The sequence below is a fragment of the Coloeus monedula genome, assembly GCF_965178545.1.
Source record: "Coloeus monedula genome assembly, chromosome: 10".
NCBI lineage: Eukaryota > Metazoa > Chordata > Aves > Passeriformes > Corvidae > Coloeus > Coloeus monedula.
The window spans coordinates 10,230,898-10,256,900 of NC_138790.1; the positions used below are offsets into that span (position 1 = coordinate 10,230,898).

Below are 26,003 nucleotides of genomic sequence, written 5' to 3' on the forward strand. Positions count from 1 at the left end.
TTATTTACTTTCTTGATTCTCCTCCCCATCCCATGGTGAGGTGGGATGTGGAAAGTGAGTGCTTAGTATAATCAGACTGTGAGCAGCAGAAAGAAAAAGGCACACCTAAAATTATTATCAAGGGTTCAGCATGAAAATAAGGAAGACAAACCACGAAAACTGTGTTGTATGCAACATTGTTAAGGATGGCCTTTTAAATCACAGATCTGAAAATCAAGGATATCTGCAGAAAAATCTGCAAACTGTCAATGGAAGTTACTTGTGCAAGGACCTGTACACAAAGCAAAAAATGGGAAGAACATCCTCAGAGGGGAAGGGATACAGCCTGATGCAATTCTTTTTGAGATGGGACAGAAGACAAGGGGCATGGGCAGTCATGACCCACTAATGGTAATTCATAATGTGATAATTCACTAGAACTCCCCACTGGTGTTCTTCTGGAGGATTTCCTGTGACTCAGAACAACTCAAGTGAGCTGCCTGTGACCACTGAATTTATTAACAACAGTCATTTATTCAATGGAATGAAAACAGCTGCATAGCTGATCTCAACATAAAATTATATATGGGGAATTACAGAAGATGGACCGTATTTCTAGTATGCTTGAAGAACCAGTTTTTAGACTGTAATTGCTTTGGGATTTTCTTGTTTGATTGTTTTTATTTTAAAGATGAAATCCTCTTGATAGTTTATAAAATGTTAAAGAGGAGGTAAATTTGAGGACTCTACATGCAGAACGATGAGGATTGCCTGGTAAGATGTGCTCAGGGCACAGCTTGTGTTTCAAGGAGGCCAGATGTAAGATCATATATCTTAAGGCAACTACTGTATCATTCTCAATGTTAGACAACTTTTATTTAGTAGGAGATCATATTTCTAACCACTAGCCTCTTTAAAACAGTACTGTTGACATTTGTGAAGAGCTGAATTAGCAAGTTACAAGCCTTGGATCAATATATGCTTCAGTGCTTCTGGAACTGCTACACCTTCTGACCTCCAAAACACTGTAACCATAAATCCAAATACAGGGAAAGCTCTGAGGCTACTTTCTTCTCTTTAAAAAAAATACCTGATATATATATATATATATATATATATATACACACTATATGTATATATATACACACTATATGTGTATATATATACACATATATGTATATATATGTATATATATATATACACTATATGTATATATATATATATACACACTAGCATCTTTCATTGTATTTTCCTGTATGGAATTGGAAGGTTGAGTTACACCACGAAGCAGCAGCTGCTCCTAGGTTCTCTGAGAGTCAGTTTCAGGAAGGTCAGCTAGTGGTGCCCTCGGAAGCGTTTTAGCGGCGTCGGGAGCCAGTGCTCTGCGGGTCCGAGCTGGCGTGTGCGCTGGCTGTCAGCGGTGGATGGCTGTCACCCACGCTTGGTGACAAACGTTCTGTAATGGTAACGCGGCGGCGATTGGTGTGGCCCAGGCAGGGCCTCGGGAGCCGAGAGCCGGCCAGACGCGAGGCTGAGCGAGCAGCGGGGTTGTTTCAGCGCGGCTGCCCCGGAGCAGCGGCTCAGGGCACAACGGGCTGTGACAGGGCAGACGTGCCCTGCAGTGCGCCGGCTCCTGCCCGTGCCGAGGGCTCAGCACACACCCAGACACGCTCTCCCCGCACGCAGCACACGCTACCCCTCCGTGTATCCGCACGGAGCGCGGCTCACCGGCCGCAGCACAACCCCGGACAAAGCACAGCCAGCCCGCTCCGCTCAGCGCCCGCCGCAGGTCACCTTGCCGGGGAGCCCAGCGCGCCTGCGCGGCCAGACCTGCCCTCACTAAACATGGCTGCCCCCGGCTCCCTCGCACGTGAGGCACCGGCGGAGCCGCTTCCGCCCGCCTCCAGTCACGTGAGCGCGGCCCTTACGGAAGCCCGATGGCGGCGCGCAGGTCGCGTTTGGCGGCTGAGCAGCGGAGCGCGGTGCGGGCACGGTGCCGCGGTGCCTGACGCGCTCCCGGCCGGGCCGGGCTGGCAGCGCTCCCCTGTCTTTTCCTGCCTTTCGGGGTGAGTACGGACCGCCGGGGCCTCGCGGCAGCGGCCCCAGTTCCGCCTGGGGAGCTCGGCCTGTCCGCGGGGCCGCAGCTGGCCCTTCCCCGCTCTCGCAGCCGGAGCCCCTTCAGCCCGTGTGCCCCCGCTGCCTGCAGCCGTGTGTCCGCTCAGCCCCGGCCCCCTCAGGGCCTGTCCCGCCCCGTCTCCCCGCTGCCAGCACTGCCCCTCGCCCCGATCTGGGGCCCCTCGGGCTTCGCCCCGCGGCCGGGGGCGCTGCCGGGTGTCGCGGGAGCGTTTCAGCAGCGGGACAAGGGCCTGTCCCGGGGACTCGACCCGCCCGGGGACGCTCAGGGGACGAAGCGCCGAGCCCGCGGGGTCCCCCATTCCCTCGGACATTACCGGCTGACCCGCCGAGATGACCCCTCTATAAAGGGGAAGGAAGCACCTACACCCCCCTCTATTGCCGAATGCTCTTAAATGCCGCCACAGCACAGTGAATATTTGGGTGTTTCAGAAAAATGGTTGTCAGAGTGACGTTTTTCTGCTAACGTTCTCCAGTAATTTTTTTTCTTACTTAAAAAAGCCTGTTTTGTGTTAAAACCTTCTGCTGGAGTAAAGCAAACTTGAAAAAATGCAGCCTTTAGTGTTTTGTGATTGTGTAGCCTTGCTCGTCTGTAATAGGTACATTTTGTTGATGTCATCCCAGTGCTAGAGAAAGGGACCAGTGTATTGTGTTAAGTTCAGCACCTGTAACTGTACTTTGCAGAACAGCTTTCAACGTTTAGCCTACACCTGGTGCTCCTTTCCTTCAGATTGTTCTGTTTGTGCTTTGTTAGTTTACAGCCTCTCTGATCTATATTCTTACAGCTGTAGGGCTCCAGAATAGAGTCCTTTGGGTCCTTAATTCATATCCTTAACTTTGCTCTGGGTCTTCCTCTTCCCCTTTTTATTTGTCCAAGGATATCTGCACTCTTGCCAAGGGAACACTTTGTAGCTTACGTGCACAGGAACAGAAGACCTTGAAGTAGCCACATCAGGAACAAACAGTAATGGAGCTGGAGAAACTACAGTTTGGTGTGGGTTGTAAAACCTCTTCTGATCTCAGTGTTGGCAGAGCTGTACTGTTACCAGAGCTCATCTTGTATCTGGGGCTCCACACTGTGCAGAGCATTCCCCGTTGCAGCACAGATATGGCCATGTCTGATTATGGCCAGAATGCTGCCAAACAGTCATCCCTCACATTTGTATGCATTGCTTTGTCCTCAACTCTTCCATTGATGTTCTTGTTCAGGAGAGGGAGAAGGAGATACTCCTGTGTCTTTCTGAACATATAACTCACTTTCTATAACCTCTTTTTCTCTCTTGCCTTCTCCTCTGGATTTCTTCCTTCCTTTATCTCTTTCAGTTAATGCTGCTGATGCTCATTTGCACTTCAGCTGTTCTCTCTCTATTTATCTTGTGTTTGGATTTTTATTGTCTTATCATTCTCAATTATCATACCTCTTTATGAGATACTTAGTCCTGTAAATATCAATTTTAAAATCCTCAATCTCCCTGATTTATTATTAATACTTTCTGTAAAATGCTTTGTGTAACAAGAACATTGTAGAAAACATAACTTTGTTTTGTTCAGAAGCTTCATTAAAGTGTTTGTTGCTGAGATCTCACTGGTTCTTGTTTTGCTGTTCTCTTGTGAAAAGGAGTAAAAATTGAAATCGCTTTGACAGCAAATCCAGTTCTCAGTGACATGAAGTAGACAAGAGTAGGAAGATATCGAGGTATTGTATCTGTAGGTCCTTGGCAAATACTGCTAAACAGTGTCATTTAGTTTATAAATACTTTATAAAGTGACTCTTCTGCTGCTGTCTGATTTTGTGTAGGTTTTACCTTGCAGCTGGAAAGCAGTTGTTGTGCAGACTTGTGTCCAAAAGCCACGCCAAGCTGTAGGGAAGCTGTGGTGCAAACACTGCTGCAGGGCAGGGATGCTTGCTCCCTAAAACCGTCCAGGTATTTCAAAATGAGAAAGTGAGCAAGCAGGGAGACACCTTTTGTGAAGTTGTGTGAGCAATAAATGTGCTTAAAGCTGTTGCCAGTCAGTACTCTGGGTACTGTAAGTTCTTAAAATTTGGTCTCTCTCTTGACATTGTGATTTTTATTAGATCTGGAAATGCTTTACTGATCACAGACAATGTTTAAAATGAAAAGCACCTTTTAGAATGTGGAAATCTCAGAAGGCTGCATATTTTGTTCATGTCACTGGCTGATCTAGCACACATGTTGCAAGAGGGACAAATCTAGTTTGTGAAAGCAAAGGCCATGGATGAAAAAACTCCATATGAAAAGGTTAAAAATTTTGAAGTGACATGCTTAAGCACCTCTTGAACTGCTATAAAGTGTTTATTCTAGTGAAATGGTTTGTTTCACTTTCTTTCACTTGATACAAACAGTGAGAATTAATACAGGTGGAGTAAATCTGCAGCACTTCAAGTATCTCCTTTAAAACTAATTTTTTTAAAGTTTATATAGACCTTTTTTTAAGGTTGTACAGTGGTCTTTTTGCCTGCTCCCTGATCACCCCTTCTCCTACTGTGCTACAGTGACACTTTAGATTAATGAGATACTTTATTTGATCTGTGGTGATAGTAAGTCTTGCAAATAACCCTGAGGCTCCCAGGATGGACTGCCAGGTGCATCACATCTTGGATATACTCTGTGTGTATTTGTGTGTTACACGATCCAGATCCTTCTCTGTGCTTCTCTCCATTGTCTGAAGGTTATTATTCAAGGTTTTATTGATAAATGTGGAAGTACTGCTTGTGTGAGATGGTGGGAGGGAGGGCTTGTGGGCTGTCTCACCTGCCTTGTGGCTGCTCTGCACTGAGGCCTTTTGCTCTCAGAGTTCTGCACGTTCAGCTCAGCAAAGTGCACACACAGCAGCAGACGTGGCCTTGCTGCCAAAAATAGTAAAGGAATGTAGTTGCAATTTTAGTGGCAAACCCTGCCTTTTTGCCAGGATGGGTTACTTCATTTAGGGACCTACTTAAGCAACACCACTAAAAGATTTCATGCTTCACATAGGCAGGTTTGCCAGGAAAGCTGTATTTGCATATTGTGTATGTATATATATGTCTAGAAACTTTGTCTTCTTATCCTCACCCTAAAAATAACCATCACCTCAGTGTGAGCTGTTGACAAGGCCCCAGCCATTGCCTGGATGAAAAGTTTCCCACAACCAGTTCTTGCAGCTCACTGTTTCCTCTGGGATCCCCTTTCCAGCCCTACTCCAGATGCAGCTTCTGGGTCTCTTTAACTGAGCCCATAACCATTATCTGGATCTAAGTCATCAGCAAGGGCCACTGCATGTGATCAACTTCTCCCAGCTGAGGTTCCCTTCCAGCCACCCCCCCCAGTGCAGCTCTAGGATTTCTTTTTCTCTTGGCCTTAAATCTAACTTCAAACCCCCAGTTACCTTGGTCTTTGACACAGCTCCCAGCAATTGCATTCGTCAGTTTCTCACAGCCCAGTTTCTAGGAAGCTCCTCCACTGCTTCATATGAGATCCCACTCCTCGGAAAATGTATATATAAAGTATTGGCAAACTCTTTCAAGTTTAAATAAAGTCTTGTTCTCTCTCCTCCCCATCTTGTATCAGTTCCGCAAAAGTAAGATTTTAATTTACAGAAAAATGTGAGAATTTTAAGAATTGCTGCATTTGGGAAGGGTTATTAATATTCTCAGTTTTAAGCTGATTTGACAGGCTGTTGATAAGGAACTTTGTCCTTGTAGGGTGGGGTAAGATCTGGGTGACTGACAGTGAGCAGGGGGCTGCTGCCCAGACTGAGTCTTTTTTGTCATTCCCCTGCCTCAAGATGCAGTTTTTTGAGACTTCAGCCGTTTTCTCAACTACCAGTATACTGGATTTGTGTAAATGCAAATCAATAATTTAGATCTCTCACCAATCCTGAATAGATTTCCTATCAACCCTGCCAATTCTTTGATGTGTTTGTTTATGTTTCTATTTCTGCCAGCCGGTGCAGGAATAGTACCTTATCTGCAGAATTTCTAGGTTGGTTTGTTTTGCCTTTTTTTTATTTGTTATGGCTCAATTTGAGGACCCTCAATTTGAGCGTTGCCTACAGCATCACTTTGTTCTTCTTTCATTGCCTGCACCTCTGAGCACTTTGTTACTACACTTCCTATGAATTTTATTGCATAATTTCTTCCTGTAAATAAGACTCTTCAGTTAGGATCTCCTACTTCCCTGGTAATCAGAAGAAAGTGTTTCCTTTCCATACTTCCTGCTGGGTTCCTGTACTGCTCTGAGAGTTTTGGTTTCCCTTTGGCAGAATGAGTGGGGCCGCATTCCCCTCCCCGGCTGCCGAGATGGCAGAGATGAACCGGCTGCAGTACGAGATGGAATACACCGAGGGCATCAGCCAGCGCATGAGAGTCCCGGAGAAGCTCAAAGTGGCTCCTCAGAATGCTGACCTGGAGAAGGGCAGCCAGGAAGGATTTCCAAATGCCAGTGTAACTATGCAGGTTCCAGAGCGGATTGTAGTGGCAGGTATGTCTGCATTGCAGTGCAGGTGAAACCTTAAATTAGTTCCCCAGATTTCTGGATGGAAAAAATATATATTGATATGTCATTTTTAAAAGAACAACCTGTAGAATGCTTTCTGATGTTCAAACAGTTAAAGCTCTTTAACTTGGGAAGTTTCTTAAGCTCTGAAAATGTTTTCGCGAATAGTTTTGGAGTAGCTTATAATGGAGACAGCTGATGAATTAATTATGAACAGAAGGTTTAATTGCTGATGTTTCATCTTACTATGCTATTTTTGGATGAAAAAAATTAATGTTTATTGATTTACACCTAATTTTTAGCAAATAACTGTAAGCTGAAGTAACTAGAACAAGTTTTGGGGATGTGCTCTATATTTGTCATCTGTAATGTGTTTGATTTTAATCAGAATGCTAATTTTGTTAAGAATCTGTCTGTTGAGTAGACTCTGTCAACATTACTTTAGTATTTGTGGTCATGGGCTTTACAGTGACAGATCCAGAACTGCTGAAGGTCTTACAGTTTGCAAAATGTGTGACATGCATATATTTTATGCTTTGATGTTCCCAATCAAGTACACCACTGACAGGACTGTGTCTTGAGTGCCCTCACTTGCAGTAACAGTTGATGTGGTTCAGGGTTACTCAGGATCATTGTTCTCAGAGAAACTGCTCAAATAAGTGTCAAATAATGTGGTCTTTATGAGCACTTTAATAGTAGTTTTTAACATAAAAGACCTATTAAACAAGATTATACTTGATCATTTGGCATAGGCAGAGGAGGTAACTGCTGTGATGTTCTTTTGAACTGTAGCACTGGCCCTCAGGCCTCAGAACAGTTTGCTTTCTATTGACAACTGATGTTCTTGCAGGTAATAGTGAAGACATTCCATTTTCCAGACCAGCAGACCTTGACATTCTTCAGTCTACTCCATTCAAACCACTGGCATTGAAAACTCCTCCCCGTGTTATTTCTCTTAGTGATCAACCGCTAGATTTTTTGGACCTAGAAAAACCTCCACAGCAGACACCTCAAAGTGAAGAGGCCAGTATTTATTTTGCTTTTTCCTTAGATGAGAAGCATTCTACTAAAGAAAGTGAAATGACCAATGATTTCTCTACTGTCGTGCAGATCAACTTGGTGCTGACATATGTTGGGAAAATAGAAAAATATTGTTATTAGCACTATAGTTGTTCTGATTAGACTTTGAAGTGGCAGATGGCCTGGGATTGCCATGCTCAGCAAGCTTACTCACTACTTACAAAAATAAAATCATAATTAGAACTACCCAGAATACTTCTAACAAAAAAATCCTTGCGCTGAAGAGAAGGCTGCAAGGTTTATTTACAGAGTATCAGAAAAAAGGTAAGATTCTTGCAATTGTATATAGTTAGACATTGTAATGTATATAGTTGAACTCTGGACTTCATAGCTAGATGATATAACACCACACAGAATTAATGAGTTTTAACAAAACCCTGAAAACCAGCTTCAAAGAATGGTATAACATTGGCATCCAAGTGAATAATGGCAATTGACAAAACATGGATAATTATTTATGAAACTGCGTATTTTATAGACTTATAAAATACAATAGAAATATGTTTATCTCTGGTGATAGGAGGTAATTCCAGAATGGTTAAGGCTGGAAGGGACCACTGGAGGTCATCTTGTCCAGCTTCCCTCAAGCAGGATCATCCTAGACCATGTTACTCACGGTTGTGTCCAGAGGGTTTTGAGTATCTCCAGAGAATATTCAAAATTCTGTTGGTTCATAGTTTTGACATCAGATCAAATGGATAGGTAACAACAGGGTTGCAGTAAGTTTGGAGCCTGATTTTACATGTACCAGCATCAGATCCTGTCATCAGTTGTTTTCTTCCTAACCACTGTGAAACTCATGGAAATGTGGCTTTGTATCTGAGGGCACATCTGACTGACAAAGCTCCAGTGCACAGTGTTGTGTGCTGGAACTCTCTGGCTTTTATGTCTCTTTTCCTCCTTTGCTGCAGGTGCGCTCGGTGGGAAGGCTGAAGAGAGAGCGTTCCATGAGCGAAAACGCCACGCGGCAGAATGGGCAACTGGCCCGCAATGATTCCATGTGAGTGCAGCCCCACCTGCACGGGCACTGCTGCAGCTTTGGGACACACTGCCTTTTTTCCTTACCTTCTCTTTGCTTTTCCCAACTAATGTTTTGTATGTTGTGGCAAGTACATAATTTTAACTATTATAATGCCAGCACTTTTCTTCATTTCGATGGGTTTTGTTTAATGAGGTGGCTTCTTGCAGTGAATGGGTGGAAGTGTTTGTGGGCTCGCAGTTGGTTTCACCAGTTACCATGAATTGTTATTTCAGGATATTTTTCAGTTTCTGAGTTGGTGTAATATTTTTTTCCCCTGGATTTTCAGGAAATTGAGGTTTTTGTGCTTCAAAATGTTCCCGGTTCTCTCACTGTTGATATTACAATGATTTTCATTCATAGAAGAAGAAATATTTTTATTTCCTCATAAATATTAGAATAAGTAATTTTTCTTTGGTGTCACTGTGCTTCATATATTGGAATCTGTGAGTATATATATACTAATCTTCTCTGACCAAAATGGCAAGGAACATTTAGAATTGGAAACTTCATCTATTGTTACCATCCAAGGTAGCAGTTCTTAGGGCACTTTCTGAAGACATATGTCTGTAAATTTTTATTAGACATTATAGTCTTGGATTAATCATGGTTTATTCTGGGTGGCAGCATCTTTCCACATGGAAATAACTGGTTTTGCAATGTAACACTTGGAAATCTTTTATATATGAATTTTAATATGGCTGCCATAAGGAATACTTGCCTAAGAAAAGGCTTCAGATTTAAAATTTAAAAGATGGGATTCATCTGTCCCGATGTAGACTGAATAACACTGTCGCTAAATCACCATAAAACTTAATTTTCAGTGACTAGAGGGAAATAAGTGCATAACCTAGTTAGGGTCTACCTATTTTTAGTCTAAAGTAGAACAAGTGAATTATGTCCTAGAAATGCCTGTTTTCTTCTATTTACAGCAGGGGCACTAGGAGATACTTTGTGTGCTACAAATCTGACCACCTGTTAGTTTGGCTAAAACAGGTGAAATGTATCCTGATGCATGTTCCACACATGATACAGTTCTCCTTCTCTTCCAGATATTTATGGAAATATTGTTTCATATCTTGCCCTTCTTATTTAATCAGACTTTCAGTTCATACAAGTTTATAGATTGCACATGTCTAGGTGCTCAGGTCTGCAGAGTCACACATATTTACTGAGCTGGCAAAACTTAGATTCCCATCTTTAAGCTCCTGATCAGCTCAGTCTCTGGGTGTTCTTTCAGCCTCCTTGGTGTCCAGGTGTCACTTACCCAGTTATGTCCCATTGGACTGGACACGCTGGAATGTCACTTCAGAATGGCTTTCTCTTGCCCATCTGGTAGCTTGGACATGGTACATGCTGGAGTAGATGGTCTTCATGTGATGGGAGCTTCCTGGGAAACTTTCCTCCCTTTGATGCTGCCAGCTCTGCTTTGCCAGTCTTTGATGTATTGCACTTAAAAGGAAAAACAGATGGTAAAGAAATTCTTGCAATTTCTTGAAATTGCTTTTCACTTGCTTCCCGTGTTAGTTTAGTCTTCCAGAAGTCATGGGCCATGCCAGCCATCTGAGAAAATAGTAAGATCAGCTCTGCCTATAGTTGCTGTCAGATTTCTCACACTTGTCTGGGCTTCTTGAATCTGAAAATCCTAAATCTGTAAAATTCACCCATGTGCATTGCTGTCACTCTATAGTTATATATAGAATTACTGGGTTTACATGGTCTGCATGTTATTTGCTGTCACAGTTTTTAAATCTACTTTCAATCCTTCAGAGGCTTAGCAATACAATAAGCTACCTGGAACCCTGTAAATTTAAAAAGTCTGTGATCAAGGAACATATAACTGGCAGCTGGCATGACTCAGTTTATCATTTACAAAAGCCAGGAAATTATGACACACCTGGAGATTAGTTTTCTTCTCTTGATGCCCACGCTAGTCTTGATAAGGTCTGTCAAATGAATCAAAATTCCAATGCCAAGCACTTTCCATTGTATCTTTTTGATTGATCCAGGATCTCTTCTCTTGCTTGTATGAAAAATAATAGCTAGATTATATTGAGCCTTCTGATCTGTATTCTCTGCTGCCCATGTGGAAGATATCCTTCTTCATTGCAGTATTCTGCACTTGCTGACCTGCAGATAATGTATTTTAATAGCACTTCATTTTTCTCTTGTCCTCCCAAGCACTTGTTTTCTTATGACAGAAGTTATACTGAGTCTAGTGTTAGATCATCTGCTTTGAAATCACAGTGGTTCCTAGAAATGGCGTTTTTCTTTGTCATAATTGCTTCTTCTGGTACAATATGATCAAAAAAAAAAAAGAAATCACTTCGAACATGCTATGGCACTCTGTGATGCTGAGTCTGACATTCCTCCCTCATCTGGGTTTTGTCAGTTTCCAAGTGGAGGATGTGACTTTGTACCTGGCTAATTCTCAGGAGAATGTTCTGTGGATTCAGACTGTAAAAACACCCACGTTCACAGTGGAACCTGTGTGGCTCCCAAAAATGCAGAAAAGCCAGGCATTCTGTACTTGGTGAAAAAATAACCTCTTGGCTCTTGTTTCCTCACAATTTAAGCCCACCGGACATAGAGTGTAAACTGCAAAAGAAAATACAAATTTCATGTAAATCTATTCTTTGCACAACAGAAAATGTGATTGTGCACCTGTTGCCTCATTTATATCACCTTGAAATTCCTTTACCATCTGGAAATACTAATTTTTCCAGTGATACAAAAATACAATAAACTAGCTGCTCCTAAAGTTCTTATATGTGGTGTTGTTGGCTGAAAAAATGGTTTACTTCTGCACTAACAAATGCTGTGGTGCTCTACCTTGGCAAAAATCAGCTCTTCTTTCTTTGCTTGTGTGAAATCTGGTTCGCATCTTCAAATAAAAAAGGAAGTCCACGTGATGGGCTGCTCAGATGCTGTGATGAGGACTCCAGTGAAGAGGCACTTGGAGCACTGCCTTTTAAAACCTTTGTTGTCAAAATATGGCTATAGTTCTCAAGTTTTAATCTAGCACACTGTTGTCCTCCTTGGACAAAATATGCAGATGTACTGTGTGAAATTCCAGTGCTTGACTTACAAAGTGACAAAATTAAACATTCTGGAATAGATTGTCAGGTGCAGCTGAGAGTTGGCTGGGCTCCCTATCACAGTGTTCTTGACATGGCACAAGTAGTTGTTTCTCTTCCATTGTCTTTCTCTTCTTCTCATCCAGTTGCATGCAGAGACAGTTCTGAGGATTTTTTGGCAGCTGGGCTTCACTAAAGTCAGTAATTCTCTAATGCTCTTAGAAATCCTGGGACTAACAAGTACCTGCTGGTACAATAACTGTCTGTGCAGCAATAATGACAGCTCTCTAAATTACAATCCCTCTATTTCTAAGGATGCTTACTTAAGAGATTACAATTATTATTCAAGGTGGCACAGATCAGATACTGTCCCAAGAAATAAAATGCCACGGTTCCAGTCACCTCTTACGACTAAGGATTGCACGTAAGCCTGAATGTTACCTGAAATGATGAAAATCAAGAGTGTGTTTAATTCTGTAGCTCTCTGCAGTACTAATATTCTGACTAAGTAGCTGTAGTTTAGAATATAAAATTTGAAACAGCTACACTGAATGTGTGGTTTCTAATTTTGCTTCAGGGTTTCTCAAACTTGGCCAAATTGTTTCCCTCTGTAAAGAGCATAGGGAAAAACACCTGACAGCTAATGAAAGGGACAGTTAAATTTCAAAATAACTTTAGTTTGTTTGACTCATTGTTCTTTGGCTGGTTTTGAATAGCTGGAGAAACAAAGCTTTTCATTGGTCATTGCCAGCCAATGCTGAAGGCAAGGATTCCCCTTCTGTATTGGAGGTCACCAAACTACCAAAAGTGCATGGAAAAGTGAGCAGCACTAAATTTTCATTCTGCTCCAGCCTTTTCCTTAGAATAACACATCTTTCTAGAGAGTTCAGTTTCACAGTTTGAGAAATTCTGTTCTTCATGCAAGTCATGGAGGAGAAGGTGATGGTGTGCATGTCTGTCTATGTGCTTGAATTTAAAGTAACCTTAATAAGTTGAATCTGTTTACTTCTCATTGGATACTGCCAGAACTGCAAGTCAGAGAAATATCTGAAATAAAACCTGTGTACATCATAAATGCTTTGAGAAGGTTTAGGGGAGATTACTGCTAAACTAAAACCTCTGCATATGGCAAAAGGCTACTGTGCTCTTTATAGTAATGTCTGTAATTTCATGTTGTTTGGTTTGGTTCCAAGCCCTGGAATTGACTGGTGTCTGTAATCAGGGAATAATAAAGTAAGTGGCTGGAGCTGTATTTAAGAATTCTTTTCAGAAATGAGAAACAAATTTATACTTGCGAGAAGACCATTTAACTAGAAATGGAGGAGGAAATGAGGATAGCCACCATGTGTAATGATAAGTGCTCATACTACATATTAGAGAGTTGTCGTTATGGCAGAGATTTTTTTTTCTTATGTTATCTGGGCTGATTTGTGTGTTAGGTAATTGCTTTATATTTCGTCTTCATGGTCTCTGACATAGTCCAGAGGACTACCGTATGTTTACAGGACAGTAATTTCAAATCCTGAAAAAGGGAAATAGAAGAAAAATTTTGCTTCTCTCTCCACCCCTCAGTCATGGCCTTTGTGCCCTTCACAGAATTATTCTCATTTTGTGATTTTTCCTTACTATATACACTTTGAATTTAATCAGCACATGTAACTTAATTCTGGAACCGTACAGTCTTAGTTAAACTGGGGTTTTTTTGCATTTGCTTTTTAATTTTTTAGAATTTTTTTTAGTATATACAGAAGTCTTTGTATGCAAATATCATTGCTATAGTATTTACAGTAATACCATTCTGGACAGCAGGAATTCCACAATGTCTTCTGTTTTGCAATATGTCTAAATATTATTTGCTACCTGGTTTTTTTTTTAAGTTGTCTTTCGCCCTATTCTGTAAATCTCTGAAGTGATGAACGGGAGAAATTACTTTTAATGTAAAACATAACTGTGAGTTCAAGCCTTAACTCTTCCCTCATTTGCCTCAATCCAGCAAATCCTCAAGGATTAAAAATTCTGATAAATTCATTTTAGTGGCAATATTTTGAACTTGCCCCTGCTGCTTGCTATTTTTCTACTGAATATTGGCATTTCTAGAGTAATTCCAGAGTAAAATACGTGGGTGTGACAACTACCATTGATTACACAGTAGAAGTCATCATAAATATAGAAGAAAGGTGGGTTCTACAAGTGTTGGAGAACAATAAAAGCTGTAAGGAAGCAACCAGATATTTATTGAAATGTAGCCTATGGGAGCATGAAAAGATACCTACCCTTTAGGTAATAAACAGTGACCAGTATCAGCCAAGCACCAGCTGCTGCAGTCTTTGAATGTTCTTTGAGGCCCAGGATGGCTGAACTCCTCTGTGGGTGAGGTGACATTCATGTAACATTCTTTGATTCAGTCTGTTCAATGGAACTTCCTTTCTTACTCAGCTCTCTGATCTTGCTGCCAGCCACTTGCAGAGCAGCTCTATTCAAAGTAAGAGTATCCACAGAATTCTGACCCAGCTAGAGATTAGCCAAATACCAAACCATCTTCCAAGTACTCAGCATTAGTGTTTTATTAAAATGCCAAGGTCAAAAAGATTGACATTCTAAATCCAAAGCTGTGTAGCAAAGCACAAGTGGCAAGGAAATATGTTGAAATATAGGTGCTAATCTAGGAATAAAAGCTAACCCAAGATTTAACGAGTACAGTGGCTCTCACTTGGTTTGCATGTGTGTTAATATTTACAATTAAGTTAACACAAATTAATTCCTATTAAAAAAGCATCTCATCTTTAATTAAAGTTTCCAGATTAAATCAAGATTAAGTCTTGATGTGTGCAGGAAATGTGAATAAAGTCACTTTGAATGTAAAGAAACATAAGCAAATCATAGGCAGTTTATCAAAACTATTTTCTTTCTGATAGAAAAGTTTTGTATAATCCAAATGGCCATGTTTGAATTCCAGTCCTGCATATTTTAAATAATATTTTTTGCATCATAGTCAACAAGTTAGATCATGTAATTTGTTGTCACTGGGATGTGAATTTTTTATTATTTTTGGAATTTGTTGCAGTTTGCCTTTAAACTTGTTCATGTGCAAATCAAAATACTATCTTGATCACAGCTTCCAAAAAATTTTATTGAAAGTGTTCTGTGTGAGATGTCCTTATTGAAAAAGGCTTGTTTTTGAAAAGACATGATGTGTAGGATTTTCTTAAAATGCCAGTGCTTGTATAAACACTCCTCTCATTGATGTCAGTGGGGACTTGAACACTGACTTCAACAGGTACAGATTTAGCTGTACATGCACTCTGTAAGAACTAACTTGTATAACAGATCAAAACTGTGTCCTTATTACTACTTGTGTTTGCCTCTGATGAACGTATGTAAATGTAGCTCATAATCCCCACACTGCTAGAATTTGGGAGTGTTACCTTACAGTGGTGGGAGAAGGGTAAACCAAAAGCAAGCAATAAGCATTTTGGAATGGGGTCTATCTGAAAAGCTTTTTTTTAATTTAAAATCTGACTTTAGTATTTCTCTCTTCGTTTACTGTGCTTGTATGAACAGTGTGACCCCATCACTGCAACAGGCTCGTGTCTGTCCTCCCAATATGTTACCTGAAGATGGAATTAATCTTTACTCTGCTCGTGGCATTTTGTCGTTTATCCAGTCTTCCACTCGTAGGGCTTACCAGCAGGTCTTGGATGTGCTGGATGAAAACCGCAGGTGATTGGTTGTCACTGATTCTGCCAGCTTCTGCTGCTTTGTTTTTCTTTTCTCCTTTTTAGTGGAGTTTGGTTTCTGTTTACAAAATGATGAGATGAAATTATTTGCTTTTGCTTTCCTTTGCTTTCACTATTCATAAGCAATTTAAATGTCCAAAATTCACATTTCAAAATGCTTCTGTTTCAAATATAGGATTGTTTTGGTTTCCTTCCAAATAAAAATCTAAATAGGAAGGGTTAGCCTGTGGCTGCAAGGGGTTTTGCTGTTTTGAGATTATCAGTGTTTTCTGCAATTAATACTCGACCCCAAACCTGCAAATTTAAAGGCCTTGTCTCTGTTTTTCTTTTGGTGAGCAGTGGTGCAAATCAATAAGATTGGGTTGATGATGTCATAAATCATTAAAACAAATGTGCAGAAACAGGGTAGAATATTACAAGGCATTGTAGACTACTTTTGATAATGTGTCAAGACTTGAAACTGTTATGGTTTATATTGGGAATGGTTCTCTCTGGTGGCCATGCTGGATGCTGAGAGCAAGAAAGGCAGGGGACACTGAGGAGTTAGTTGCTGCTCTGATTATTGCTGTCTCTGATTTTATGGATAAGCTGACACTTGGAGAGTAATGAGCCAGAACAAGCCTCATGGCAATCCCTGTATAGTTATTTCCATTCTCTTCAGTGGGTTTTGCCCGCTTGGTGTATCCTTGCACTGTTTGGATTTGGGATTTGGAAGCGTTCCAGGAACGGCATGTTTAACACTATAGAAACATTCATAAGGATTAACAATGGCAATGTTCATTTACCAAAAGCAATTTTCAGTTTAGCTGTATGCCAGCACAGAAGTTCAGGTAACAATTGCACACAGTCTCTAGTGTAGGGCTAGCTCAGACCTCTGCCAGGAGGTTGAATTAGGGGAAATAATTGGTAAGAACACTGGGAGGAACTGTTCTTTTTCCTGCAGCCCTTCAGTGTGGCCTGTGCTAGCAAGTTCTCTGAAATTTGCCATCTGCCTCTGCTAATATCCCAGCAGCACACTTATTATTTGTAGTGTGAAGTTTAAATTATTTGCTTTCTAGTTGTTTGGGTAACGAAATGTGACTATCAAGCCAATCTTACTGTGAATGTCTGTGTGTTTGCAGTCACTTTCCAAACTGGCACCTCCTGTAGCTCACTGTGTTTGCCGACCTGACAATACATAAATGCCCATATTAACATTCCTGAATTGTAAAGAACTCCAGTCTTGCTGGCCATTGTATTCTTAAACTGGGATGCAGAAAAACAAACAAAATCAGCTGCATAGAGTCCCTTGAAATACTGTGAGTTGAGTGCTTAACTAATGAATTATTTAATCCTATGAAATGCCAGGCTGTAGCTGTTAATTTTGATGCCTGTCAACAGTTGGGCATCAATACTGGGGTTTTTTCCTTAACAATATTAAAATTGTATGGAATGATAAATTTGTTTTGCCAAATTAAAGCTCCCAGATAAGAAGAAACTATACTATGAGCAGTAGTACTTATGGATCCTGTGCCAAGAGTCCTTCTTAAAATATAGTTTGGAGCTGTAGCCCTTTTTCCAGCCTGCAGTGAAGCTAACAGGTTTTATTCCTGGCTTCTCTTATGCATGTTCTTGCCTGCGTTTTCTTGGATTCTGGAAAACAGATGCATATACATACATACACTTTCAACTTACTTCAATTATCAGAAAATTTCTAGGATTCTGAATACTTCAAAAGCTGCATTACTCATGCTGGTTGGAGTTAATTTTTAAGGTGTTCTTGCTAACCTTCCTAGAAGGAATGGGAAACCTGTTTCTAGCCACAGGTGCCAAAATAATGAACTTTTCAATAAGGTGAAAGTGTATTCTTTGTGGCTGGGTGTTTAGACACCCACCATTACAGCTGGCGTGGGAATGTGAAATTTGGATGATCCACTTGCATGGTTGCAAAATATTGTTCATCTTAAATTGCTCCAAAGCTGCACTCTGTTCTTTTGCTCTGTGTAATGTGCTTTCTATCTCAAAGCCTTACCTATTTTAACATTTTATGCTTAATACTTGAAGAGGTCTTCTAAAATTAACAAGATCTGACTGTATGTTACTCACTGAAAATATTTTTAACTTGTTTTATAGCTTGTCTTTTTTCCAAACATTTTCTAATCTACTAAAACTGCTAACGGTAGGTGCTGATGGTACTGCTGCAGATAATGAGTTATGCCTAGCTCAGCCAGCACTGCTCACATAAAGGGTTATTTAAATGAGCACAAATTTAATGATCACTGTTTACTCTTGCATTTCCTTCAGCTTGGACAAGGACAATAGGTCAGTTTTGGTTTCTAGTTCTAACCATTTTTCTGTTTCAGTTTCTGTGGAATGACTGTAGGGCCTACCCCTAGTGTCCTTTAAAGACTGATTTTTTATGCTCTAGACAGCAGAAAAAAATCTGAAAACAAACCAGCCAAACAGACAAGGCCCAAAAAAGCTCCATGCATTTAAGGAGACTTTAGTGATGTGTAAATGCAGGAAAAACAGACAATTTCATACCTGTATAGAGCTGTGTTGAAATCTGTACTTTGTCTAAACTGTTCTTTGTCTCTTGGGTCTCAGTACATTTTATTTAGGAGGAAAGAGCATGGCAATTTATTATTTCCTTTCTTTAGGATAGCCCTTTCTAAAAAGCCACTGTCCTTTTAAAATGCCAAACTTCACCCACATAATCATAACCTGAGGTTTTATAAGATCATTTTTTATCTTGAGAAAGTTAATGATATTTTTCATTGTAGAAATAAAATGGGAAGCGAGTTAGGACCATCAAAGAGGGCTACACTTGACTCTGGCCTGGGGTAATAATAGTTCAGACGGAAATGAGATGGGTGTGCAGATGTGAAGGAGGCTGGGAAAGGCAGCAGCTATTGCTGTACTTTATGGGGCAACTGCTGGCAGCACTGAGACAAGCAGGGGTAGCAGTTTGAGCCAGCCACTGCCCTGTCTGTACTTCAGAAGCTCGCCCAGTTCATGTCCAGAACACATCCCTTTATCCTACTGCCCATTCTTGCAGCCTTGCTGAGACTTGCAGAGGTATTTTAAAGGACAGCCAGAGGTGAACACAGCTGCTGCCTCTGCTGAGCAAAGAGTGTGTGCTGGCCCCAGTCCCCGCCACAGGCACAGAAATGGTGGAAGCTGGACCAGGTTCTTGGATTGTCCACCCCTTGTTGTTTCCCTCCCAGACCATGTGTTTAGGGTTGCATCATCACTGTAGAACCAGAAGAAGACAGACCAGATTCAGTTGCTCCTTGCCTTACTTCCTGTTTGCCCACTGGTATTAAATTGTATTCCTGTGCATTCCCTTCAAGTCTGAGGTTGTTGCTGTATTTGCAGGGAGTACACATGACCTTGGAGTTATGGCTTCTTCTGATCAGACACTAGTGTTTAGGATGGAATTGACAGAAGTAGCCAGAAACTTCAAAGTTCTAATGTACACCTATTTTTTTAATGTACACTTACTTTTTTAAAGAAGGCCATGCATTTAATAGCTTGCCTATATTGTGCATTCTCTATTTACCAAAAAACTTGCTGCTAATTTTGGGGTAAGGATCTCAGTTACGAGGCCACTGTGATCTATGTAATCAATTTTCTGTTGATATAAAAAACCAAGCAGGTAGAAGTGTAGAAGAGGTGGGGGAATATTGTGGTATTACTTTTGGGCCCACCTGTAATGAAATAAAATGTGAACTGTAAAGAAAAGGAAGGAACAACATGCAGCTTCTTAACAGCCTGGCTGTGTTGGGAAGTGGGATTAAAGACTGGTCTTTAATTTAAAGTCCAGACTCCCACAGATCCCAGAGTGCTCTGGGTTTGTGCCTTGCTGTAGCCCTCAGCTGTCTCCCAGCCTGTGACTTTCCTTGGGAAAGGTAGTTGTAAATTAGTATTGATTAATTCTACAACAGCTGTGAAACTTTGTTTCCCAAAAGATGGCACAGAGGCTGAATTTAGAGAGCACTTGAGACTATTATTCTCATTACACAGAATCCAAATGTTGTCCTTTGTCAGATGGTGTGGGAAATGCCTGCTGGATAGTGGCCCTGGCATTCACATATCTGCCAGTTAGTTACAGGTGACTTAAGTTCTCAGAGAAATTCTGTGACCTTTTCCATAGCTTGTGTGCTTGATTTCTTACTCTGTCTCAAAGTATTTAGTTGTAGCATCTGTCAGACAAGACTTTGACCAGCTGAATTCTTTCTCTGATTAGGAATACCTTTTATTTTGATAACTTTTTTGATACATCTTGTATGTTTAGGTAAGAACATTCTTTATGTATTAGAATTGGGGCTTGCTGTTTTGTCAAGCACGTCATGCTGGCTTAAGTACTAGAGAGGAGAACATTGTGGTGTGTACTTATGGTGCTAACTAGAGTAGGACCTAGTCCCAGTAAATAGTGCCTCAGGTAGCAGAGTTTGCCAAGGCTCCTAGATCCTGATCTTTTGAAGTGAGGCTGGTGGTTGTGATATTTTTGCATGGTTCTGACTGGCTTTCAGGCCAGGCCACAGCATTCTCCCGGCCACCTTGGTACCAAAGCTCTGCCTCCTACACAGACCTGCTGGAAAGATCTTCATACCCAGATTCTCTTTGTCTTCAGTTTTATAGCCTGCAGTATATGTAGGTTAAATGCATGGTACAAGTATCTCCAGTTGGCATTGGGAAAATGAAAGAGATTGAAAAAAGATTTCAGGCTCCTGCAGAGTTTGTTGCACATCTGTGATGTGGAACATTAATGCCTCGTTACCAGAGGCAGTGGAAACTCGAGGTGCCAGCTTGTCAGAGGGTACTGCTGGTCCTCTCATCTGCTGTGAACTGTAGTACAGTAACTTCTCTTTGCAAACTTCATGTATATTAGAAAGTTGCAGCAGTTTAAAAAGCTCTACCTTTTCTTCCTCTCTGCCCAGAAAGAAAAAGGAAAAGAGCAACATTTGTAAGGATGTTCAGACATCTGCCTGAAGCCTGTAGTCACTTCTCCCTGGAGAGATCTACTTCTCTTCAGACTATTTGTGGCCCTTAGGATACCAGCCCAAGTTTTTTGAATTACATCTAACATAGATGAATACAGGAAAGACAAATCTCCCCTTTCCCTACAGGGAGGAGAGGATGATTAAAAGTGTTTTTATAAGTATGTGTAGTACATTTATTGTTTTCCTGTTATTGTTGGGTAAGGTTTTAGATTTGGGGGGTAAAATTTTTATTTTTTAACCTGAAGTTTCCCATGATTAGCTTATAAGGCTGATAATAGTCACCTAAATTTCTATTCCAATAGTTTGTCTTCTGTAAATGAAGCTGCTTCATGAAAAATTTGCTTACATATCTTAGCTGCAAAAACATTCAGTGTTGATTAAATTTGAATGAGAGAAATATGAAAGTGCAATTTACCAGAAAATAAATTATAGAAGGTATATTGAAACATTATAGAGTATATCTGGAAGTATTTTGATGTTCCTTTGTTCTGTGTGTTTTACCTCTTATCTCTGTTTGTCATTTCCTGGTTCTGTCTTGTGCTTTCAATCTACAAAATCCTGCTGTAGGCCAATGTTACGTGGTGGGTCAGCTGCTACCACTTCCTCTAACCCTCATCATGACAACACCAGGTAAAGAGCATTTTTTTGTTAAGTCATGATCCACTAATTCTAAAATTCAGATTTCTGTTCCCCTCTTTCCAGTGATGTTATTTTAAAACACAGTGCTCATTTTTATGCTGCGTCTCAACTCTTGAGATATTTCAGGCCTTTATTCCTTCCCCATCCAAGTCACCTGCCCAGATCTCAGTTGTCTGAGATACACTGTGCTGCAGATCTCTGACTCAGGTTAATGCGTGACAGGAGGCTCTTACATTATATGAGCTATATAGTTCCAGTATTTGCTATTAAGAGGGAGCTTGCTAGAAAATTTGGCCTTACCTCACCTAATTTGGAGGTGCTCTCAGTAACATGCCTGTGATTGTTTGTTGGGTGTAGCTGGATGCCTTTTCCCTGCCATTCATTGTCTTGGCAGATTGACATCGTGTCAGTGGAACTGGGTAAAAGATTGACACATAATCCCATCATCAGGATAATGGAAAAAAAATAGTCCCTTCACATCCATTTTTCCCATTTGCCATTTAGACTTCAGTGCTTTCATTAAAATGGAGGTTTAGATTTGTGCTTAAGTAGAAATTGAATTCAAGCAGGTGATTCTTCTCTAACTCAGGAATTCAGTTTTTTTAATGGCCCAAGAGACATCTCAAGGGGTTTCTTGCTGGTAACCCTCTTGATTTAACCCTTGGAATGGTTTGGAAATTGTAGAGCAGCAATGATACACTGTGATGTGAGCTGGGAGGGAGGCATGTGCATCTCACTGAAATGCTGACCCTTCCTGCCTCTCACAGGGGAGGGTGAGGGACAACTGTGCTGTAGAGCCGTAGGTGCATCTACTACTAATAAAAAAATAACTACAAAAAGACCCTTATCAGAAATTTCTTTGGCTTTCAGAGGACCTGTAGAGTAAGGAAAACTTGATTTATATTTTTGCAGATCTGAAGGATTTCACTGTTATTGAAGTCCAGACTAGTGCAACTCTCATGTAGCAATAGCAGTTATTATTGAGAAACAAAGTATTGATGAGCAGTGATACATGGAAACGTGACAATTTGTCTGTTGGGGTAAGAGAGGCTGCTTGAGCTGAGGGCATTTAAGAGCAGTTTCTTGAACGTGATGGAAGAATCTGCAGTGCAAAATTAGTTTCTGCACTTAAGTGCATTCTGCAAGCTCCAGGAATTCTGCTCATATTCTCGTTAGTTCAAGTTGACCATTAACTGTCATTAAATGCTAAACATTCTTTTAGGTGTATTCATTGTCAATTTGGTAGCCTTGGCATCATTTTGTTCCATTTCCTAAGCTGTTTGCAGCAGTTGTTCACGGGTCCTAATGAGAAAGGAAGTCAACGGGAGCTAATATTGGAAACAAAGGTTTTAAGATAGAAAGTGAGAAGCTCAGGGGTAGGTGGGGGATCAGGAACTGTTTTTACCTGTTAGTTGTTGGAAATTAATCTGGTTAAGAGATAGCACTTGGATGATGAAAATACATACCTATGTAGACTTTCTGCCACTTTTTAACTGATAATAAATGTTCTGTATTTATTTAACTTGTCCTGGAGTTGCAATAATGCTCTTTCTGAATTGCTGCATTAAGAAAACTCAGAGTGCCCTAGGAACAAACTTTCTAATGCACACAGTTCAGCAAGCAGTGAGTAACTCTGCACTGGGTTCTGTTTGCCAGATTCTCTGCCTAAAATACAGAAATTAATGTGACTGAAGTTCTTAATCTCAGTAAGTGTCCCCTTGGGACATTTAAGTAGGTACTTAAAGAAGACACTTCGCAAGTCCCTGGTTATTTCTACTCTTGCCAGGTCTCTTGCAACTTTGGCACTGTAGGTCAGGCAATGTTCAGGTTTCATGAATCAGTTAAATAACTGGAAACAGTCTTTTGAGGAACTGTGTGTCAGCAGGAAGTTTGTCTGTGTAGAGAATCTTCAAAGATATTTAAGTGTGGAGAGCAACCAACCCGAATTTAGTCAAGCACTTACCCACTTCATATGTGCTTTACACAGTTAGGATCCTATTGAAATGCAGCTCTGTAACAGCTGCAAAAAAAAATTTAATTCTTCTTTCCATCACCACCAAAATATTCACCTGCTAGAATGTTGATAAAATATGGCATGATCTGGATGGCTGAGACAGCTGAACCTTCTCCTTTCTCTGATAGATATGGTCTCTCCAACTTTGATACGACGCTCGAGGGAACACCAGATGACATGACAGTTGTAGATGCTGCCTCCTTACGAAGACAGGTATGTAAAGCACGGTAGTTGACAGTATTAGGACAAAGCTGTAGTGGTAAAATGGGGAAAGAGGTTTTCTCTATGACTACAAAGGTATCCACAGCAGGCAGGGCAAGGGCTCCTCTCTGTGCCCCTGCTGGACTGCCCTCACATATCATGTATTGTTCTGGAAATCTGGAGAATCTGACTCCGTTTCTGTTCCTAAATATGAGGGACTGTAAGATTTAGTCACTACTGACTGAAGACAGAAAGTCAAATTATCAACTGTTTAACATCCATCTGTTTGAGATACTAATTTTACGTGGTTATTTGGAAGCTTCTAGAAGGTGTGGCAACTTTCAATGAAATATCAAAAGCCTGTATTTGTTTTTAGATAATCAAACTTAATCGCCGTCTCCAGCTCCTGGAAGAAGAGAACAAAGAGCGTGCTAAGAGGGAAATGATCATGTATTCCATTACTGTAGCTTTCTGGCTACTCAATAGCTGGCTTTGGTTTCGGCGCTAGACACAGCTCTCGGAAAGATTTACTAGTTGAAAACACAAACAATTTGCAAAATTCCTTGTTTTTGTTTCGGAATTGTATGCTGTTTTATAATGAATACACTGGAAACTTCTACCACAGATAAAGGCTCTAGAATTGCAGTATTAAAGGGACACCTTGTTCAGTTATATAATGTATTTAATAGATTTGCATTGCAAATGCTGCAGTATCCTCCTTTGCATGCTTCTGTGTAAACATGGACCAGCCCATGGGGAGTCTGCTTTATGCAGTGTGACAGCAGTCGCCAGGACTAGCCACTGGAGGTTTTGTTGTGGAACGAAGAGAACAAATGAAATGGGTTTGGGAAAAAAAAAAAAAAACAAAAAGGAATAAAAAGTCATTTTTATTGTTCTGTTGTTAGATGCAATTAAACAATTGCACTAGTTTTCCTTTAGTCCAAGTAGTTTGAGGTGGGCCATAATCAAGAAGTGTGTCCTGTTTCATGAGTATGTTCCTTGTTTAAGTACATGTTCAGGTTGAATAATAAAAGGAATTCTTTGCTAACATGCAGATTGTCCAGAGGTGTGTAATATGTATTTTTTTTAGGTTTAATTTTGCAGATGTTTTTCTATAAAATACATTTTTAAACAAGTCAGTCTGTGAGTGATCAACATATTATGGAGTACAAGATTTTGATGTAGTATCTTTAATAAAACTCTCTCAAAAAAAGCCCAGCTCCAAACCATTGTTTAATATCATTTTAAGAGAATTTATCTGAGATTTTATCTAAGCTATTAGTCTTTGAAGTAAGTAGTGGCAGTGGCCTGAACAGCTCTAAAGCAGCAGGGGGGCGTGTGACAGCCCAGTGCAGGCTGCCATCCCCTGCGGGTTGTGGTGCTGGTGTCAGGTGTCAGAAATGGGGAGCCAGCCTGGAGTGCCCTGGTACCAGGGTCAGTTCAAACATCCCCTGCTCAGCCTCGTGATCCACCTTATTTGGTAGATACGGGCACAGGGGTGCTGAGGGAGCTCCCTGCAGGCTGGTGGCTTCAGGCCCCTGAACGGCTGCAGCAGCCGCAGCCCCTTCCCCGCGGAGCAGGGAACCACTCGTGCCAGTGTGCCGGTGACCGGCAGTGACGCCGCAACGCTGCTCGGAGGGAACCTTCCATGCACAGCTGGACCTAGCCCCCTGTGCAGGACCCTTTTTGTGCTGTAGCAGGGCACAGCGGGGTGAAGGATGGATGATGCACAGCGGCTGCAGAGGAGAAGGAGCCGGAGTCTGTTTCAGCGCTGTCCTCGCTCACCCCGCAGCACTGAGGCCGCAGCACAGTGCCCGGGCTGCCCCTGCACGGTGGGACCCAGGGCGCTGCTGGGGCTTGCACACGGGGCTCGGGGGCAGTGCCGCAGTGCCCTGGACAGTGGATTCCGGGAGCAGCAGCGTGAGAAGGCCTGAGGATTTAGATACAAGTGCTGCAGATGCCAAGAGGAATGCTGCTCTCACCCCTTCCTGTGATGTGGAGTCAGACTGGGCTCAGTGTGTGGCTGTTGCACTGCTGTACAGGCTGCTGTACCTGCTTCCTTGGCTTCTCCCATGGGACTGTGGCATATATTTTTTCTGAGCTTTGTTTACTGTGTTCTGTGATTCCATAGGGTTGTTTGGTGTGCATGTTTTCTTACCGTGAATGTTCAAGTGTGTGCCTTTGTCTTTCAGTAAAGACGATAAAAAGGGCCAGGCCTGCTTTGCACGTTTTCTGCATTTTCCATTTTATATCATGACCTTTGCACTGAGGGTGTATTGTAAGAACTCTGAGGGTGCAAATGAGGGCTGAGCGATTGTACAAAGAATTGTATAGGCGACAGTCATAAATAAAGCTTCTTTTAAGTGCACAAAACCGGACTTTTGTCTTGCACGTGGGAATGGAACTCAAAGATTTTAGAACGCCGCCACCTGAGGAGCCGCCCGTGGGGCACGTTCGGCGAGTGCCGCTGCCCCGGGACCCGCTGCCAGCTGCTCGCTCACACCACGGCGCTGCCGCGGCCTGAGCGCTGACGGGCGCCCAGCCTGAGGGTCCCACCCGAAACACCCCAGCGGCCCAAGCCGCAGTCCCGGCAGTGCAGCTGCCCCGCTCCTGTCCTCGCTCATGTCGCCGGGGCTGTCCGGCG

General features: G+C 41.6%; 1 protein-coding gene across 7 annotated transcripts; it reads left to right on the top strand.

The window, feature by feature from the left end:
* The first annotated feature begins 1,913 nt into the window (after window positions 1-1,913).
* On the top strand, window positions 1,914-25,750 carry MFF (mitochondrial fission factor). Of its 7 annotated transcripts, XM_082288147.1 has the most exons (10): window positions 1,914-2,045; window positions 6,376-6,593; window positions 7,459-7,631; window positions 8,600-8,688; window positions 12,133-12,207; window positions 15,345-15,503; window positions 17,804-17,821; window positions 21,073-21,135; window positions 23,287-23,371; window positions 23,736-25,750. In XM_082288147.1, exons 2-10 carry the CDS (start codon window positions 6,377-6,379, stop codon window positions 23,865-23,867), a joined length of 1,011 nt encoding a protein of 336 aa, XP_082144273.1. In that variant the 5' UTR covers window positions 1,914-2,045; window position 6,376; the 3' UTR covers window positions 23,868-25,750. The 7 variants fall into 7 exon arrangements, with proteins under 7 accessions (XP_082144273.1, XP_082144274.1, XP_082144275.1 ...); XM_082288148.1 differs by lacking the exon at window positions 17,804-17,821; XM_082288149.1 differs by lacking the exons at window positions 17,804-17,821; window positions 21,073-21,135.
* The last annotated feature ends 253 nt before the right edge of the window (window positions 25,751-26,003 follow it).